Source organism: Antennarius striatus, chromosome 4 (assembly GCF_040054535.1).
Source record: "Antennarius striatus isolate MH-2024 chromosome 4, ASM4005453v1, whole genome shotgun sequence".
Taxonomy (NCBI): Eukaryota; Metazoa; Chordata; class Actinopteri; order Lophiiformes; family Antennariidae; genus Antennarius; species Antennarius striatus.
Genome location: NC_090779.1, coordinates 7,361,454 through 7,381,430, shown reverse-complemented (window position 1 = coordinate 7,381,430; position 19,977 = coordinate 7,361,454). Strand labels below are relative to the sequence as shown.

General features: G+C 39.8%; 2 protein-coding genes across 4 annotated transcripts; both read left to right on the top strand.

The window, feature by feature from the left end:
* Positions 1–357: 357 nt before the first annotated feature.
* On the top strand, positions 358–6,713 carry edc3 (enhancer of mRNA decapping 3 homolog (S. cerevisiae)). Of its 2 annotated transcripts, none has more exons than XM_068313064.1 (7): positions 358–497; positions 733–898; positions 978–1,204; positions 1,284–1,622; positions 1,717–1,870; positions 3,123–3,340; positions 3,451–6,713. In XM_068313064.1, the coding sequence occupies exons 2-7, from the start codon at positions 735–737 to the stop codon at positions 3,783–3,785; spliced, it is 1,437 nt and encodes a 478-aa protein (XP_068169165.1). In that variant the 5' UTR covers positions 358–497; positions 733–734; the 3' UTR covers positions 3,786–6,713. The 2 variants fall into 2 exon arrangements, with proteins under 2 accessions (XP_068169165.1, XP_068169166.1); XM_068313065.1 differs by lacking the exon at positions 358–497 and adding an exon at positions 506–614.
* Positions 6,714–6,891: 178 nt separating this feature from the next.
* LOC137594405 (tyrosine-protein kinase CSK-like) lies at positions 6,892–19,453 on the top strand. 2 transcript variants are annotated; one of them, XM_068313841.1, is made up of 13 exons: positions 6,892–7,180; positions 12,972–13,055; positions 13,136–13,249; positions 13,388–13,500; positions 14,979–15,198; positions 15,840–15,933; positions 16,039–16,104; positions 16,297–16,396; positions 16,476–16,566; positions 16,645–16,718; positions 17,828–18,023; positions 18,111–18,197; positions 18,647–19,453. In XM_068313841.1, exons 2-13 carry the CDS (start codon positions 13,041–13,043, stop codon positions 18,824–18,826), a joined length of 1,350 nt encoding a protein of 449 aa, XP_068169942.1. In that variant the 5' UTR covers positions 6,892–7,180; positions 12,972–13,040; the 3' UTR covers positions 18,827–19,453. The 2 variants fall into 2 exon arrangements, with proteins under 2 accessions (XP_068169942.1, XP_068169944.1); XM_068313843.1 differs by lacking the exon at positions 6,892–7,180 and adding an exon at positions 12,313–12,513.
* Positions 19,454–19,977: the final 524 nt, after the last annotated feature.

Below are 19,977 nucleotides of genomic sequence, written 5' to 3'. Positions count from 1 at the left end.
TCCAAAGTAGGCGGTTTTTAAAGGGATTTTGTGGGATATAAAACAATACTATATCTAAATATTGATATCAGACTTTTCATCACAGTGTAAAATATTGCATGCTAATGCCTTAATGCAATTTTTTTTTACATCAGTCATGTATTGTAAGTGCAAGATTGTACCATTCATAGTTTTTACACATGCTCAATTTATTAATCCACAGAACATTTGAAGCGAACAAGACTAAATATTATATAAACATCCGGAAGCCACCACAAATCACAGGACAGTAGTACTGTAGATGCCATAAGCTCTTATTTTGAAAAGATTGTTATACCGGAAAACGGAAGTCATCATCCACGAGCTAACGACAGCAACAGCAGCAATATTAGCGTTTGACCATTCAAGAGGCTAAAAGCTACCATTAAAAGGAGCAACATTTTTTTCCTTTCAGCGCTTATTTTGACACTTCATTCATTTTATTCTCGAATAGAGTGTCTCGCACTAGTTTCATCAAGGTACAACACTTTACGCTCGGGTTTTAAATCAATTACAGCGTTCGGCTCTTTAAAATTAGCGCTAACTTAAACAGGCCGATGCTAGTGAGTTAGCATACTGGTTTGTTAACATTAAACGTGAGTACTTCTCACGTCTTACATGTCACAATTAATAGAAAGTTTGTTTTTATTGTGAGGCTTAGTTCTCTGGCTTGTCAAATTGATTTTAAGTCTTCACTTTTTTGTCGTTACATAGTCATGGCCGCGGATTGGTTGGGTAGTTTGGTGTCAATTAACTGTGGCCCAACACTTGGAGTTTATCAAGGAGAAGTGGCGTCTGTGGACCAGTCCAGCCAAACCATCTCCTTACGACAGCCTTTCCATAACGGAGTCAAGTGTCCTGTGCCAGAAGTCACATTCAGGTACAAAGTACTTAGTTTTTCTCTCTATACACTGATTGTTTACCATGTCTTCTTGTGACAAATTTTTTCCCCCCTGCAGTGCCATTGACATAAAAGAACTTAAGATCCTAGATATCAGATATGGCAATGCAAGGACCAACAAATCAACGTCTACGAAGGTTAACAGTGCTCCACTTGTAGTTCCTAAAACTGACCCCAGGTCTGTTGAGAACCTAAACTCTCCTCAGCACTGTTCTAAAAGCTATGGAGAACGTCATCTGGATGTACCTGGCCAGCAAAAAGCATTCCGCCGAAGACACAACTCTTGTAAGTGCATGGAACCTATTAAGAATAAAACTTTTATTTGTGGTCATGCTGATATTAATGACGTGATTTTTCCCCGTAGGGTCATCTAGTAGTCGAGGGCCAAACCAAGTGACACCTAAAAAGAATGGGGTGAAGAATGGTCAGATGAAGCACAGAGATGATGAGTGTTTTGGAGATGGCATGGAGGATGGTCTGGACACAGATTTTGATTTTGAAGGAAACTTGGCTCTTTTTGACAAGGCTGCAGTTTTCACCGAAATTGATATATCTGAGCGCCGTAATGGTGCAAGGTCACGTGGGACACCTCAAGACCAGACACCCTCACGGTACCGTCATGATGAAAACATCATAGAGGCCAAACCTATTGTGTACAGACAGATAACTGTACCCCATCCTGGGCCCAAGGAGTACTGCACTGGTAAATAATATTGTATTAAACTGTAAAAACTGTAGTAGCCACATATATGATCCTGATGTTGACTCTTATATACTTGAATCATTTGTCCATACAGACTCTGGGCTTGTTGTACCCAGTATATCCTACGAACTCCACAAGCGTCTGTTGTCAGTCGCTGAGCGTCATGGTCTCTCACTGGAGCGAAGACTGGAGATGACAGGGGTATGTGCCAGTCAGATGGCACTTACATTGCTGGGTGGGCCCAACAGGTAAGCATTTAACAAATGATTTATATCGACAGATTAAAACAATGATTCCCAAATGACATTTTCAGCAGAACTTGTCTCATACGGAAGAGATTCATCAAGGACGACTGTCTCTTGCTAGCTTAGTTCAGATATCAGTGGCATAGTGTTGTATATGGGGTAGATTGTCAACTGACAAAACCCAAAGTAATTTTTCAGGAGAGACTTGAGATCGCAAGTGTTTGATGTTATTGAATAGGGCTGTGGCCAAATATGTTCATGATCTTTGTCATCCATATCTACCAATTCATCAAGGTCAGAATAGTATATAATACATGGGGGCGTTTTTTTGTTTCGTTTTGCAAATTCAGGAACCAAGAAATCACTGCAAAAAATATATTACTTATTTTCATTTATGTATTTGTATTTATGTAACAATATGAATGAATTGGTGGATAGGACACAAATATTCTAACAGAATTTTTAACGAAAATGACCAGAAAAACAACTTTTAGACTGTCCTTTTACAAAACAGCAGCAGAGCCCTCGTGTGGTTCAGATTTTCTTGTTCATAAGCAGTATCAAAGTGATATGAGCTTAATATAAAATAATAACCAGGGGTGTTTGGCTAATTTTTTTAGAAAACAAACCAAAACAATGCAAGCAGACCTACATTGAACTGGATATGGCACCACACTTTACTCTTTTCATTCTGGGTTGCTTGGTGAGATGCATCCAGTGTGAGCTTATACTGCATGCAGCTCTGGAAAATCCATAAACCTACCAGTTCCTACGGATGCCTTTGTATTAACTGTAGTGTCTGCAGTTTCAATGACTGTATATATTAGGAATGGAAGAATATTGCATCCAATAAAGAATGACTTACAGTTTCTAACTTTGAATAAGATTGGATTTTCTGCACTGCAGACAATTTATGGTATGAAGAAGTTCTACATATCCTACATTTTCCAGCGGCCTCACTTTGTCCTTGGAAAGCAACTCGTGTTTTTATTTAGAAAAGTTAATAAGATTATTCTAGATTGGCTTTTCTGACTGGCTGGTTGTGATTCATAAAATAACTAGATAGTGTTATTGTTAAACTTCTCACTGTTGTACATGTTTAACACACTTCAGATGAACTTAAGTTAAACATTGTTAGCGTTTGGTTTAACAAAATTTTTTCCATTTTTCCCAAAAATGAATATATTGACATTAAGTCCATGGGCAGCACAAGAGTCAAGAAAATTAACAATTATCTTTTTTATGTCCCTTTCAGATTCACTCCAAAAAATTTACACCAGCATCCTACAGTGGCTCTTTTATGTGGCCCCCATGTTCAGGGAGCTCAGGGTATAAGCTGCGGTCGTCACTTGGCCAACCATGAAGTGGAGATCATCTTATTTCTGCCCAATTTTGTCAAGATGCTCGACTCAGTCACCAGTGAGCTCACTCTCTTCAATAAGACTGGCGGCAAACAAGTTTCAAATATCAAAGGTGGGCATATTTTAATGCCTTCTTTATTTAGTTTTTTTTTCTTCATTTAAGGTGGTCAAGTCTATCAGTATACTCTTAAGATTTTTCCTTCTCTCTCTCTGACTTCACAGACCTTCCAGACACTCCAGTGGACCTAATCATTAACTGCCTGGACTGTCACGAGAACACATTCCTGATGGATCAGCCCTGGTACCAAGCAGCGGCAGACTGGGCTAACCAGAATAGAGCACCTGTGCTCAGCCTGGACCCTCCTGGTAATGGACAGGACCAGGCAGTCGAGGCCAAATGGTCCCTGTCTCTTTGCCTCCCCCTTGCGCTACCTGAAGGAGCTGGAAGCGTTTACCTGTGTGACATAGGTATCCCTCGGCAAGTGTTTAAAGAAGTGGGAATCAAGTACCATTCTCCCTTTGGGTGCAAATTTGTCATCCCTTTGCATTCTGCATAATGATAAAGATGATCGACGTTACAGATTGAATCTTTCACTTTCCATGACCTTTTGAGTTTTGGCGCCTTACTTAATATTCCAGGACTTTGGCTGTTTTTCAGTTCATCCATCATATTTCCAACCTATCAAAATGTGAACAGGACTTCTCTCCCATACTGAAGGACACTGTTCCTTCCATTTGTTCTTTAAGGAGTGGTTACTTATTGTTGGGATGAAAATGTAAATCTTGTGACCATTAGAGGTTTCAGCAGTAATGTAGATACCACTATATTACAGTGTGGGACTGTTTCTGGTACATTTACTGCTCAAGTTAAAAAAACCAACAAAACTTTTCGGTTTATTCAGAATAGTTTTGAAATAAATGGGACTATCTCCGACTTAAACTTTGAAAGATGTAATATAGACCTCTTCCAAAGCCATCAGGTGATTTAACAGTGATCCATATAATACATGCAAGTATGATGTTACATTAATATGGTTGAAGCAACAGAAATCCAATTTCAGGTGCATCTGTGTCACTTTTGTTAGTAACTTTGTTGATAACCGTATTCCATTATACTCTGTTCTGGCTGTCTGCTGGTTTGTTAGGATAAAAGACGCCTAAGTAGATATGGAATATGTGTTATTTAAGTGAGTATGCTGTAGAATAGGGCAGCTATTGGGAGAAAAATCTACATATCAGCAGTTTTATGAGCTTGTACATTGTTAACTATTGGTAAGGGCTTTGAGCAGATGATTGGGCATGTATAACTGTAATCTGAAGAAAAAAGGATTACTAAAAACTTACACATACATGCTTGCAAGGAAACCTTTTTGTGGAGTAGAGATCTGCAGTCATGATGTCATATACAAGCAGTTTCATTAGTTTTTCAGTAAAGCCTGGGCTTTTTTATCCCTATATAAGATCACGATCCACTACAGCAGTCGCTACAAGGATTGTAAATGGCGTTAACATTGATAATGCCAAAAAAATCTTGGCACTTAAGAGTGTGAACCTTCACCAAGGCAGCTGTTTCTCCCAATAAAGCTCACTTCATTTTTGGTTGCACTTCAGTGTCCCCATGGCACACCATCCTTTTCTAAACAGCTCTGTAATGGAGCCTGCTAAAACACCTTGAGCAGCCAGACAACCTTGAATAAGCCGTTGGGGGTCTATAAAGGTCTAGATTGCTGCCAAAATGTCACAGATTGTTTCTTAGACTTAATTATTTCTTTTTGAGTAATTCCTGCAGTTAAACAGACACCAGTACTGGCAGAAGCAACTTAATTGATGAAGTTATGGATATTAGGTCCTCTCAACCTATTAAGTTGATGCACTATTGTTTCAAATGTCAGAGATTTTGAAGGATTTTTTCTTCTGGAGCAGAACCTGGAAGTTCTCTCGTTGAATCAGTTAAAGGGTCATGCCGGAGATCATATCGGCTTTAGCTAAATAGACCTACAAATCATGTGACATTTTTACTGATCTGTGTTTGGTACAGGCCGCAGCTTCATTTTCATTTTTGTTTTGTATTGGATTCCCATAATTTCTGCACAGCATACAAATTAAAAATATGTTGGATCATCGCAGACATTCAGTCTGGAATAGTTTGCTTCAGTGTCACATTATTTCGTGGTGATGTAGTTCAGTGGCAGGCTGGATCATTTCAAATTTGAAACTGCACAACACTGACAAAACTAATGCTAGACACATGAGATTGTGTGGTTAACACAGGTTTCAGAAGTACTGTATTCCATGGACGTTATTAAAATCCAATGGGTGCCTGAAAGTCATCCAGTTTTGTGGAGCATGCGTGAGATTTGAACTTAGAAACTTCTGGTCCGGTCCATTTTGTTTCAAATACTTGTTTGAACTTTAATCATGCTGATCTGAATGTCAAGAGTTTTCTGTGTCGGTTTGAAAAACAGCTGGTGTTTCCAAGATATGTGGTTTGGATGGATTATCTTGATCTAAACTCAAAATGATCAAGGCGAGGTGAGCTGCACTAGTACAGAAGAACTTCTGTAACGTAGGTCTCTGTTGTAACTTCTTGATTGGCCTGTTGATGTACTTGATCCTTGTGGTATTTACCATGAAACTGAAGACGGAGAAGAGCTGCTTGTTGTGTCTCTAGGAGCCTCGTCAGAAGAGCTAGAGCCCTTAGGTCTTCAGACCGATTTAACTTGGTTTTCTTGACATTTCTTGACAATAGTTTTTCTTGACATGCATAATGTGCACATGATCATGTCCTTGTCTCATGTCACTGAGGTCCGTGTAATCTAGAAAAGGACAAAGTGATGCAGTTGACAAAGAGATTACAAACTGTCGGGGTATGTCTTATGAAGCGGTGTATCATTTCCTCTCCACTCATAGTCTCAGGAGGATTAAAAGTACTTTCATTTTGTTTTATTTTTTTTTTAATGTGCACATCAGTCTGAAAGGTCTATTTGTTGATTGGGTGAAAATATCTTTCATGCACAAAGGCTTAGTCCTTTCCACAACATTCCTCCTGCGTGATGTGTTTTGTCTCATGTGTTGAGACAAGTCCAGAACACGAACCAGTGTTACTGAACGTCAACGTGTTGAGTAGAGTTTCTCTGTGGCCGCCAGGGAGCCTCGAACCCAGGGAGCCTCGAACACACGCGGTCTGCGTCTCTTCCTCATCCTGGTGGAACGGCAGCGCCAAAAACCCAAAGTCATCTCCTCAGAGAGCCGAGTTATTTCTCAGAAAAATGTTCATCTGCTACAGCTGGAACATCTGGGTAGAGTTTGTGGGAGTTTAATGTTTCTAATTCTCAGATATGTACTGGATGTTCAGCTGATGTGAGATCGGTTTGCAGCTCATTGATCAGCGGCTGGTTTCCTTTTTTGGAGGCATAATCACTGTCCATCTGTGCAAGAGTAATATGCAATCAAGTCACATCTGCAGAGTGAAACAATAAAAATTTAAAAAAAAACGTTCACAGGGGTTGTTTCTTTGTCAGCTTTTTCAGAATACATGAATCAGTTTCCTTTTCTTGACTCCAGTAAAATGCGACCCATTTTTAGCCGGACAGTTACGCGCATGCGCGCCGCGGAATCAAGGTGGGGCAACAACTTCAACGCTTCTCAGGGGGCAGAGGAACGAGTCCGGCTGAAGTTCACTGGTGATAGTGTTGATGTCGTGGGTTTTTTTTTCCTGCAGAGAAAATATGTTTTTCTAAGTAATATTGCTGACAGACACCCCCCCCCCCAACAGTCCGGTGTTTCTGAGGTGCTTTTGGACTTCACGTCACCTGAGGCAGGTTTCACTTCCTCGTCTTGTGGACTCCGTGGGTTCAGCGCGTCTCGATCAGCTGTTCGTGTCTTCAGGGATTTGATGCTGTCGGGCTGTAGCTGCTGCTGTCCCACTGACGTGGATTCCGCCTCCACAGGGGTAAGATTACCTAGAAATAAAGTCTAGAAACGGTCTACAACTTAAATCCGACACACGTGTAAAGGAATCTATACTTTATTAGAAAAGTGCGCTCATCAAATGCGACACGTTGACAGGCGTGATATTTGGTTCTATTCCTTCAAATTAAAGCCATTTCCTCTTGACAGGAGGGTTCCAGCAGATAAAGCTCTTCATACTGAATGGTCTCGAATAATTTAGAACCAGAACGACTCTTTATGACCAATCAAACGGAAATATTTAAACCGTAATTATAATTAAGGTCAATTTCTAACAGCCGACTTAAATTGGTGGTTTGTTTAAATCCCCTCCAGGTGCGCGAACTCATAAGATACACACTACATAGGCTTGTGTGTGTTCTCACGGTCATCTATTATCTGAGAAAGTAGGAGAAATGATAAATGATCTCTCATTATGGTAACGATCACGGGGAGACTTCTTGATCTGCGTCTCTTGTGCGCCTTATCTGCGCCAGACTTTTATTCTGACCCTCGACCTTCCTCTTATGTGAGGCCAGGTTTTGTTTTCTATTTTCATAGAAAGTAGATTTTGCATTACAATCCCGCTGCCAAACCAACCAATAAATAATCAGGCAAGAGTGTAAACACAACCTCATTCTTACAGGAGAAAGTGAACTTTGATGAATGTCAGCCGGCGGTCTGGGTTCTTCAATCTTCCTTTTTTAAGAATAAAATTTCATTTTTGTATCTTTCAAGCTGGAAATTGAGTACTTTTAATGGGACATTTAGATTTTGTCCATATGCAACACAGATGTCTTTTTTTTCATGAACAGTACAAATCATATGGAGTCTGATCCACATTCATATGTTTTTCTGAATTAGTTTGGGGGTTTGATTCCCTCATGACGGCGTGAGCAATCAGAGTACGAGATGTGACTTTTCTCCTCTGTGTATTTAAAAACAACAGCTGTGAACTCAAAGCTGTCAGAACAGAACTGTTATCCTCCTGGTCTGTTTCAGGATGCTGCTGCCCCAGCTGAGACAGGAATTCCCTCAAAGGTCAATGCTCTGAAAAAAATAACAAAAATAACAATCAGTCTGTTGCTAAAACCGTCTTAGAATTTTTTCCATAAAGATTTCTTCCGTTACAGTGGAATCAAAATGTACAAAAAGGATTAAATGCTAAAATGCTATGTAGAGAGCTCATGAAACCACAGCAAAGTATTTTTGCTGCCCTGTAATGTGTCGTGCACGGCTGCAGCATTTGCAGTGCATGCTACGTATACAGTGCAAGAGTTTCAGTGTTTGCTTTGTGAAATCATTAAACACCCAACCTGTCATTCTTTTTATCGTTTGACCTTTATATAGGAGTTAAAATGAAATTAACTTTAATTTGTAGAAGTCAAATTACGGGGATTCCTCTGATTTAAGGTCGTTGATACTTGTCTTCCTCTTATTGACGCAAACTGGTTTTTTACATGCTGCTTCAAAAGCGGTGATGTATTGTAATTGTCAGTGTTCGTGTGTTCTTTTGCTCATTTTTCTGCACTTAGTTGGTTGGCTTGCTAAACAAACCTCAGTGATACGGACAGAAACCATTACTGCCTGTATCTGAGTCTGTCTCTGCTTGTCCGATGATCATGAGGGGGAAGCAGCATAAAAAAATACAGCTGCTGAATATAGAGTTGATAAGGTCTGGATTATTGATCCAACCTGCATTGCATGGATTATTTATTGATATATACCTGTATACTGTTGGGTTCATAAATATTTGGATAAATACTTAAAGACTGCACAAAAACATGAGAGATTAAGGCCTTTTTAAAAAAAATACAGCCCCTTCATTTCAGGGCCTCAAAATTAAGCAACTGAATATAAAATGTTAAGTTGTAATAAATTGTTAAATCCTATCCTGGTAATGACTATTCCACATCTTTACAATGTTGACGTTTTTTTTGGGGGGGGGGGGGGGGGGGTTTGGTGGTTTTGGGTAGTTGTTCATTACTCTTGTCTGTATAGTAGACTCCTGGATAGTGTCTTCACTTTGTTGGCTGTTGTGAAGGAGTTTCTGTTTACCATGGAAAGGATTCTCTGAGCATCCCCTGCTCTTGTCTTGCATTGCTGAGTTCACCAGTCCTTGTTTCACCTGCATGGAGAACTTCTTTCACCGCATGTTGTCTTCACGACAAAACCTTCCAAATGCAAGCAGCACACCTCAGATCAACTCCAGACCAATTAACTATAATTGGAATATGTTTTATTAAACTAGTAAAAAAAACAAAACTTCTATCAGTGTCCAAATATATGTGGACCGAACCGTAGGTATTCTGAATCTGACATGATGCTCATTGAGAAGCTAAGAACAAATGTTAAAGTTTTGTGCCCAAATTCCGTCTTTAGGGAAAAACAGAGGAATTAAAGATAAATGCCATTAAAGTATTGAATGTCAGTGTACCTGTTGTGTAAATACATGTCCCTGCTGTCTGGTACTGATGTCTGAATGTACTATAAGCACTGTTTGGCTGCTAGTTTAGCAGCATTTCAAAAGGTCATAAAACTAAATGTCACTCAAATAGAAGGAACCTCTGGTTAGACAGCTCTGTTCCTCATTATGGAAAAGTTCATCGTCAATCATTAGAAGTTTGTTATTCAAGAAAAAATATGGTTCCCAAATGCTTTTCTTCAGGGTCTAGGGCAACGAGTTCTGATGTGGAATATTACTCAGGTTTAGATCAGACTGATTTGTCTCGAATCTTAAAATCATTGTAGGCATTATCCATGAAGTCTTGTAATGGTAAAGATGAGATGAAGATAGAGATCATAATCAACACCAAAATCTCAGACCGACACACCGTCCTCAGCTAAAGCACAAACACCATGGTGATGGTAATAAATCTAAAGGCCTGTGGGATCTTTAACTCCCTGCATGTGATCTGCAGCCCTCCTTTACGTGTTGCGGCAGTGCCTGTAACGCCCCCACCCCCCCCATCAGAATTTTCACCTCCAGGTCTCGTCTGCAGATCGGCGAGGGAGCGGCTCATTAAACCGAGGCCAGAGAAGATATTTCTGCATTCCTGTCCTGTCTTGCTTCATGCTGCCAGGACACCACTCATATCTGCGGCTTAGACTACGACTGACTGGCAACAGTTTAATATTGATCACGACGACAAGAAGTAACAGCTCTGTCTGTAGTGATGTGATCTGTTTGTGGTACATTTAAGTCTGATTTAGACTTTCTTTCTGACTCCATTAAGGTTCAGTCTGTGTTTCTGAGTTCAGTGGTTTCCTGTTGCTGTTAGTTATGTCATGCATCACTTCTCTTGTAGGAAATGAGAGGAATCGTTCACTGCTTCACTTACAGTGCTATGGACCTACAGTAGATAGATACTTTAATAATCCCGGAGGAAATTGCAATGTACCTCTTTCTTTCTGAAGCGCTTGTCCTTAAAGCTGCTCTCTGGGATGATTGATGAAGATGGATCTCAGTGAGAAAGAGGTCAGAAGAAACTGACCAAACCACAATGATGGCTTTGTCCAATTGTAGAAATGAGCAAGCTGTGTTTCTGTGTTCAGCTGGCTGGAAATGGCAGTGTGACATCCTGACAGACTGAGCTCTGTCCCACTCAGTCAGCTGCTGAGATGCATTCACTGTCCCAAAAGAGGCACATGAAAACGTGCTCTTGTGTTCCGGCCTCAGTCCTGCTGATCGGTTCCTGTCTTGATGAGATCACTTTGTTCTTTCACTGGGGACTCTATTCAGGCAGTCTGCTGCACTCAACTTCTGGTAACTCAGAGCATCATGCACAAGATTTCCTTCTTCCATTTAAACCCACACTGATGTTAATTTACAAGATCAGTTTTTCATGTTAGCTGCAGAACAGTGTCTTACTGTCTCAGTACATATTTGATGGTTTGATTTGGAATTTGATCCAGACTGATGAAAGGATTAATCCCAGTGATGTTGTCAATCCCCAGACTTGACCTGTGTCGGCAGGCTGACAGGAGTGACGTTATTGTAATTATTGATTACATCACATTTGGTGCAGGCTATGCAAACTTCTGTGCTACTCTGAATTGTTATCACTGTACTGTACTGGGCTTTTAAATGTCAAATATTCAGTTACAAGTAACTCTTGACTCAAGTACAAATTCACAAGTATTTACATTATAATGTTAAGAGTAACTATGCTGCCACAATTGGCTCTAGTAGTGTTTTTTTGAATGAGATGTGGTGTTTTTTTTTATTGTAACTGGAGATGATTTGTACTTTATACTGTTTGATGGTTTAACTTACTGCATGACAATTTATTGTTTTATATCCCATGACAGGAATCTAAAATCAGAGTAAGCACTAAATGGCAGTGGAATAAGTACAAAAATAGGATAGAATCTATGATATTTGATATTTAACTAAATATTTGTGTGAAGGTCCCTTTGGCTCATAGATTTTTTTAAACTTCAGATGAAGTCACCTGGATAGACTAATTTGATTCTCTGCAGTGAGAACCGGCTTCACTATTTCCTGTTATGGTTTTCTGCACAGTGTGAAATGTCAGAGTACCCCCCCAAAAAATGGGCCGGGGTGAATACAGGCAAAACTTCGGTGGCCTCCTCGAGTTGATGGGCGTGGGAAAAGGGTCCCAACAGTTTTGTCATGATGCACAAAGACAGCTGCAGGACTCTACTGGGAGCGACGTCCACCACATCCTCATCATACTGAGACATGCGCGCTCCTAAGCACAAATTTAGTGTTTTTGGAGGTGTGTTAATTATTTAAGTGCCCTACATTGGACATAAGTCACATACTCACGTTAAGACACAAGCTTAATACTGTAAAGGTTTGGAGAGTGACATCATAGTATCGGTTGTATCACTCATGTCTGAGAACCACACCCTAATGTTAGAGCTTTATTAAGCTGGGATCTAAGGCAGGAAGTGGATGTCGTACTGTGGATGGAGGATGTGACCTCATGTAACTTGACAGATGCATCAGTGAGGATTTTCCCTGAGCTCTGACCACAAAGTTCGAGCATTTCTCCATGGGGACGGATGCAGGAAGAGAGGAAGTGGGCGTATCAGGGCGGAGGGTGAGACTGGATGTTGTGAGCATGGCTGGGATATTATTTTAATGTAATACCTCGGCTCTAATTTGTTGTGCCTGTCTCATGGAAACAGCCCTGGTTGTCAGGCCTAACATCTCTTTTGCAGTGGTTGCTGCTCTTCTTTTTTAATTTTTTTTTAATGTAAAGAAACGCCAGGCCACACGAATCCCTCAGGAATGAAAGTTTGCATTCCAGTGTTGCAGAGCGCTATCTTAATTCCAGGCAGTTTGGCTGGAGAGCAGATCCAATTTTGGTCAGTATGAACTGGGTTATTATATGGCATTCAAAGAAGATGGAGGGTTATATGTGTTATTTATCAGCTGGGCTAGTATTTCAAAATATATGCTCTGTCATATTTCTGACTTTTCTGTTGTTGGTCTTGGAACAAGCTGAAGCCTCCTCTTTACTCTGTGACCCCGAGTCGTGGAAACCTTCTGCCTCGATTGTGAAAGTGTGATTTTTTTAAAAAAGGGACTTGTTAGTTCTGCTTTTTGTACCAGTGAGTTATTTTTACTGACCCCATCTGATCTGACGCTGCTCGAGAGCGTCCAGATCTAATAATAGCCAACGGATTTGCAATAAATTGATGTCTGTTTGTATGGAAACTCTACATGTCCAGTGTCTTCCTGAAAATGTGTTTGTGGTAAAGCAAAGGCCTTTAAAGCATGCGGTGTCAAAACTGACCAAAAACTGTTTGTCTTTATACTGTAGGTGTTGGTGTTCACCAGCTCTGATGGTAGCAGCTAGAGAGCATCTGTGAGAGGATTGAGGTGCCTCACCATGACACATGTCCAGGTGAGATGAGCCTCGGTCAACAACTTTTTCTGACGAGTGAAAATGTGCTTGCCAGTCAACGATCTGCCATCTTCCTGTAGACCCCATGGCCACAGGGCACAGAGTGTGTCGCCAGATACAACTTTAAGGGCACATCCAAACAAGACCTGTCCTTTAACAAAGGAGACGTGCTGACCATTATTGTCGTTACAAAGGTAACGTTTTCTCAATTCGGATTTCTGGCTTGAATTAACTTCCTGTACAGATTAAGTTTTTGCTTTTTGATTTTCTTGCAGTTTGTGGATTTTGCAAGGATTGAACCGGTTTTACAATTTCTGACATTTGAATTGCAGGATCCAAACTGGTACAAAGCTAGAAATGCTGCAGGCTGTGAGGGAACGATTCCTGCCAACTATGTACAGAAGAGGGAATGTGTGAAATCTGGAGGCAAGCTAAGCCTAATGCCGTGAGTTCATAGATGATCTTGTTGTTTTTGTTTCTGATGTCAAACGTAACTTCACTTTCAATGTCAGGAGGATTGGGTTTATGATCCGTTGTCTGCGGAAGGTTTTGGTCTCACCAGCTCAGTGTGGTAAATATTCTCGGCTGTGCCCTGCTCCTCCTCCAGCTGGTGTGTCTGTGGGCAGATGCCCTACTTGTCGGAGCTGCGACGCCGTTATGTGAACGGAGACCACAGTTGGGCTGGGCTGTGTTGTAATTGTAGTGCGGTGGTGTCTGTTTCCAGAACTGCAAAGTTTCCTGTTGTTTTTTTTTTCTCTCTATCTAATGACATCTCATCAATCTTCCCATTTGTTCACATGTCAGGTTTGTCTGTATGCAGGCATGTTTTCGAACAACAGCTCTATCTGCATGTCTAGTAGTACATCCCCGAGCTTAAGGGTGGAGCGAAAAGCACCTTTCCAGTTTTAACTGTCTAATAGTCAAATCAAACTGGTATCATGGTGGCAGAAGCACATTCATTTACATGTCTACAATGTAGCCAGTTATAAAGCTGGTAAGAAAATTACTGTAATTTATACATGCAGCTATCAAGCACAGTGTTTTATATTTGTAAATGAGCCCATTTGAAGTAAAGACAGCATTATGGGATATGTTAAACTGTAGAAGGGAAACATTTTTCAAATTCTAATAGGAAATGGACAATAAAATGCATCCATTATTGATATGAAGATTTTTAAACGGCTCTTGCGTACCTTCAACTCCCGAGGTCAACTCATACCTATACTGTAGACACTACGTATGACGTTCATCAGGGTTTCCATAGAACAAGTCACTTTAATTCTGTGTATAAATACAAAGACAAAATGATCTGCCAATCAAAAATGTTAATATGGTGTATGACTTAACAGTATTATACTAATGTTACACTTTTAAAAAAATATAGATATTCAATGAAAAGGACAATTCAATCCATTGAAACCTACAAACTGCTTAGAAAACAATGATTCTCAAACTTACTGGTATGAATGACAGCCCTTGGAACAAAATGAAAAAATATCTAATGAATTTTTTCTTGATATAAACAATCTTTTTGATTGTGATCGGTTGAGATTGTGATTACACAATTAATTACTGTACACAATTAATGAAGAGGGATAGATAGATAGATACTATACAACTGGCCTCTGTCCTTTCACTCAGTAGTATATACAGTATGTATGTATAGATAGGTCTGTATGCACATTTAATTTACAGACATAAGAAAAGAGGTTCTAGGATGAGCAAAACTTCAAATATCTAATAATGTATATATATGTGTAAATATGTGTATGTTTGTGTATGTGCATATATGGGTATATATAAGTGTGTACACACACACACACACACACTCTAGATACAGTGGTGTCAGACCAGCACTGACAAGAGTTCTGGTTGTCCGTTTCCTTTGCATCATCTCTTTATCTGTGATTCTTCCACTCCCAGGTGGTTTCATGGTAAGATAACCCGGGATCGGGCAGAGCGGCTGCTTCATCCTCCTGAAACAGGGCTGTTCTTGGTGAGAGAGAGCACCAACTTTCCTGGTGACTACACACTCTGCGTGAGCTGCGATGGCAAGGTGGAGCACTACCACATCATCTACCACAATGGAAAGCTCTCCATCGATGAAGAAGTGTTCTTTGAAAACCTCATGCAGCTGGTTGAGGTAAAACAGAGTTTCTGTTGTTAGTTCTGGAGCACTCTGGAGCTTTTGACTGTTCCTTTATGCATGATTACTTTTCATATTTGAGAGTCCTGCATCTTTGCGCCACCACAGACACCATATACAGTTCCTGCAAATAGAATGAACAGGAAGTATCAAAGAGGAAGACTTAAAAGTATGCTGAGGTTAACAAATCTAAACTAAAATTTATACAACACATTGTCATTTTCTTTTTTGACTGAAACATACTGTATATCCTGAATGAAACTGTTAGTATGTTGTAAGTTCTGTATGAATATCTAATAGATAACACCAGTTTAATACTGTATTGTTAATTTGTTGGTGATTCTGAACACATTCTGAGGCCTGCTGAGTTTTGTTTCTCTGCTCTTTTTTTACCATAAGTATTCTCATTGTAGCCTTTTTTGTGTTAGAAAAAATGTCCGGCACAGTTTCATCCCTAAATTTTGAGCTGTCAAAACAGAAAATCTAAGGACAATTTTAAGATGAATTCAATACAAGAAAAAACAAACCACAGATTTACCCATACATTTACATTTTACTGCAGCCAGTTCATCTATTTTAAAAGCATTTTTAGAAGGCTGTAAACAATGTTTGGCGATCTCTTCGTCCTACATTTGTAGCATTACACCAAAGATGCAGACGGCCTGTGCACCAAGCTAATAAAGCCAAAGGTGGAGGAGGGGATGGTGGCTGCTCAGGATGAGTTTTCCAAGAGTAAGTCTTGGTTTGTTGTTCCTTTTATATTTTATGTAACTGCCTCATTACATCATTGCAGCCTTTTTTACAACCCAAAATCTGCCTGTTGTTTCCCCCTAACAGGCGGCTGGTCAATGAACAGAAAGGACCTGAAGCTGCAGGAAATTATTGGAAAAGGAGAGTGTGGAGGCGAGTAGATTCAGCTTCACATGAATAGATTTGGTTCTGTTCACACTGCTAACTTTCCAATTTCGGACTCTTAACCATGAGGTAGCAGTCTGTGAGTGTCTTTGTGGGTACGTCATTGTTCTGGTCATCTGTGTCACATGTATGTCGTGTAACTGATGGTGAACTGTTCATCATTGCCTGTGATCATTCCAGACGTCATGGTGGGAGACTACAGGGGGACTAAAGTAGCCGTGAAGTGTGTAAAGAACGATGCTACAGCACAGGCCTTCATCGCAGAGGCTTCCGTCATGACGTAAGAAAAATGACACTAAAATATTGATCAACAATATGGTGTGTAAACCAATAATTTGTGGGACCCTCACCTTCCTCAGGCAACTACGACATGTTAACCTGGTGCAGCTGCTTGGAGTGATTGTAGAAGAGAATGGGAGTCTGTATATAGTTACTGAGTACATGGCTAAGGTAGGAAACCAGGCTGTCTGATTATTGGTCAACATCTGGAATCCTGTTGTAAAATGTTTCTGTATTTCTGTCCTACAGGGGTGTTTGGTCGACTACTTGCGGTCCAGAGGTCGGTCGGTACTTGGAGGAGATGCTCTTCTTAATTTTGCACTGTGTGTACACTTGGTGTTGTCTTTACTGTCTACGTCAATACTGTTTTAAGGTTAAATGGTACATTTCTGAATGTGACTCAGTCACACTTTGTGAGAGAGGAGCGAAGATGGAGGTCAATGAGTGTGAAAGAAGCCGCAGAGAAGAAACAAATGTGTGAATGAAGCAGGAACCAAATTACGTTGACAACGGGAAAGATGATTCAAGCTGGCTGAAGTGAAAAGAAGTGGATTGAAAATTGTTGGAAGTGCATCACAAAAGGACTGAAAAAAAAACATTGGAAATTAATAAGTTTGGCTGAAAGAGGTCCAAAAAAGACAATAAATCTGTGACACAACATTTAAAATGACTGAAGAAGAAATACATGAAACTAGATTGCTGACGTAATGTTGATGCAGGATTATATACAGTATTACCTAGAGAGGCATTTGCTACAACACGCATTCAATGCATTAGTGTCATCAGTGTGGAGTAGGTGGTCTAGCGTGGTTCGCACACAGAAAGGAAAGGATGGATGTGAGGATCGAGAAGGACCATGTAGAAGAGATGGATTAAAATGAGGGAGAACAACAGGATTAAGGTTTTTGCATTTGTTACCATGGTGATTAGCTATGCTGCAGGCAAAAGAAAGGAAATCTTTATATATGCAAACACAGAATGCGCCCTCATTTTTTGCGGTTAAGGCATTCCAGGAACCACACGCGAACGAATTCTGCGATAGAGCGACAATCTATCTTATTATTTATGGTAATTACTCCCCATACTAATATTAAACCACCTTCTATCTGTATTATCTTTTTCCACACTCTTATCGACTGTTTAAAGCACTTTTGTGTCTGAGACTCACTGAACATGGCGCACTTCCGGATGCCGTCAGCCAATAGAATGCGTGGACGGTATCACGTGACTACCTACCAAAAATCCACGATGAGGTGAAGCGTTGATGCACGAATGTTAGAGATGACTTCACCATATTTGTCAGTCCTGATAAATATATTGTAGATGAGAAACTCTAAATCAAAACAAGGAATCTTTTTATTTGTGCTGCATTCTTACAATTTCCAGACTAAACGTCCTTCAGGTTTGGAGCTGATTTATTGCTCTTCTTCAGAAACGTTTGTGAAGCCATGGCGTACCTGGAGGCGAACAACTTTGTCCATCGAGATTTAGCAGCTCGCAACGTTCTGGTGTCAGAAGACAATGTGGCCAAAGTCAGTGACTTCGGCCTGACCATGGAGGCCTCCTCCACGCAGGATACTGCTAAGCTACCCGTCAAGTGGACATCACCAGAGGCCCTGAGAGAGAAGGTTTTTTTGCAGGGACAGTTGAGCTGTTCAGTAACAAATACTGATTAAAGAAAACTAATTCATGGATGATTTTCTCTCAATCCCCAGAAATTTTCCACCAAGTCAGACGTTTGGAGCTATGGTGTTTTGCTTTGGGAGATTTATTCCTTTGGCCGTGTGCCTTACCCAAGAATTGTAAGTATATATTTTTGGAGCTAGATATAACACAACTGTCTGCTGCTTTTGTTTCTATTGAGGGAAACTGTGTGGCAGAAAACAAACAACACATTTAATACAGTAGAAAGATTAATCAGACCTGGTGTGTACACACATTACATTTTGGGTTATATGGCCATAGTATTTAATTCTGCTTAATTGGAGTCTTATGCTCACATATGAGGACACCTACCCTATGATCATATATAGATAGAATGGACAGGACACAGACATAGTTCATACACTTGTATCATATTATATAAAGTTTTAATAGGAACACAAAAAAAAAAACATACAAAAAAAGCCTGGGTCCAAGAGGTAATTGTGCTAAATCACCCTTTGTACGAACCAGAATACAGAATCACAGAAATTTTTGTTTTTCTGTCTAAACCTTCCACCAACAACTTAGCTCTTTTTTCTTTCCGCAGCCATTAAAAGATGTTGTACCACGAGTGGAGAAGGGATACAAGATGGACCGTCCAGACGGATGTCCTGAAGTGGTGTATAACATCATGAAACAGTGCTGGAACCTGGAGCCTGCTGCTCGACCAAGCTTTCAGATGCTGAAGGAGTGGCTGCAACACATCTGCGAAGGGATGGTAAAATAACAGCGAGAAGTTCGACAGAACAGACACAAAAAGTGAATTTACATCTTCAACCACTTGGACCTTAAGAAATCATCTGTTTCAAACTTTGTTTGGCCAGTGTGACGGTTTTCATTCACATTACATTTGTAAGTGTCATCTCTTCCCTTTCATTGTTCAAACAACAGTACTCTTAATGACTGACTCAGTCTCAAGCCTTAGTGTTTGTTGTTATGAACAGCCAATAACTTTCATATTGTCGATCCCTTCTTGAGGACATGGTGCCTAACCTTGTTTTTTATTTAAAATATATTTTTGGTTTTTTTTACATAAAAATGTATGTGGGCATCATTTTATTTCATGTATATTTAAACAGCAACATCTTTTGACTTAAATGACTGAATCCATTGTATCTGTCGAAACAGGAAAAAATAGTACAATGTTGACATTGCTTTATTTGCTGTTTTTTTTTACAGTTACAAGGTACATCATTTTGCATGTATGTTGAATTATTTTGTGTATACGAATGAGTTAAAACAACTGTAATAATGCAGCTTTATTTTTTCATTACGTAAAGTATGTTATGCTTACGTTCAGATTCCAGTGTACAGACAAAACCAAAGCACAATTTTGAATAAAATGTCACCTTTACTACTGAAGCAGTCACATTATTCATGTTAACATTATTCTTATGTACAGAATTTTCCATCTGAATTCAATATTTTATTTTTTTAACCAAATTATGTGTATTTTTGGGTGTAAGTAAGAGTGCTCGTGAATGACTAGTGTGCTTCTAATTTCCCTTCGGGGGTCACAAAAGTATATTAAAAATTTTTTTTAAAGTAATTTGAAAGACCAAAAAAAACTTTTGAACATTCTGCAGAGTGAGCACTTTTCCGTTTAAACATATCACATGCGGAATACATTACAATTCTAAATTACGCTTCCAGCTCTGATCAAATCGTGACTGAAAAACTGCTGATTTAGCTGACATTTGAACTCTTTTCCACTGGATTGATCAGAGTAAGCCAGCAGATGGTGCACAAAGGTTTCTGATGGACAGTGTGAAGCCAAACTTTGCACAGATGCATTTGTCAGCTCTTTTTGTGACCAGTGTTAGCTTTTTCCAAAACACTTGATTCGATCTCCACAAGGTTCCTCAACTCAAAAAATGC

What these genes read in the sequence shown, in the direction of transcription:
- edc3 (XM_068313064.1), top strand. Translation starts at nt 735, where the DNA reads ATGGCCGCGGATTGGTTGGGTAGTTTGGTGTCAATTAACTGTGGCCCA. An exon ending in CCGCCGAAGACACAACTCTT is followed by an intron (nt 1,205 to 1,283) that starts GTAAGTGCATGG and finishes TTTTCCCCGTAG; the next exon opens with GGTCATCTAGTAGTCGAGGG. An exon ending in ACAAGTTTCAAATATCAAAG is followed by an intron (nt 3,341 to 3,450) that starts GTGGGCATATTT and finishes CTGACTTCACAG; the next exon opens with ACCTTCCAGACACTCCAGTG.
- LOC137594405 (XM_068313841.1), top strand. An exon ending in TGGAAAAGGAGAGTGTGGAG is followed by an intron (nt 16,105 to 16,296) that starts GCGAGTAGATTC and finishes TGATCATTCCAG; the next exon opens with ACGTCATGGTGGGAGACTAC. An exon ending in GTGTGCCTTACCCAAGAATT is followed by an intron (nt 18,198 to 18,646) that starts GTAAGTATATAT and finishes TTCTTTCCGCAG; the next exon opens with CCATTAAAAGATGTTGTACC.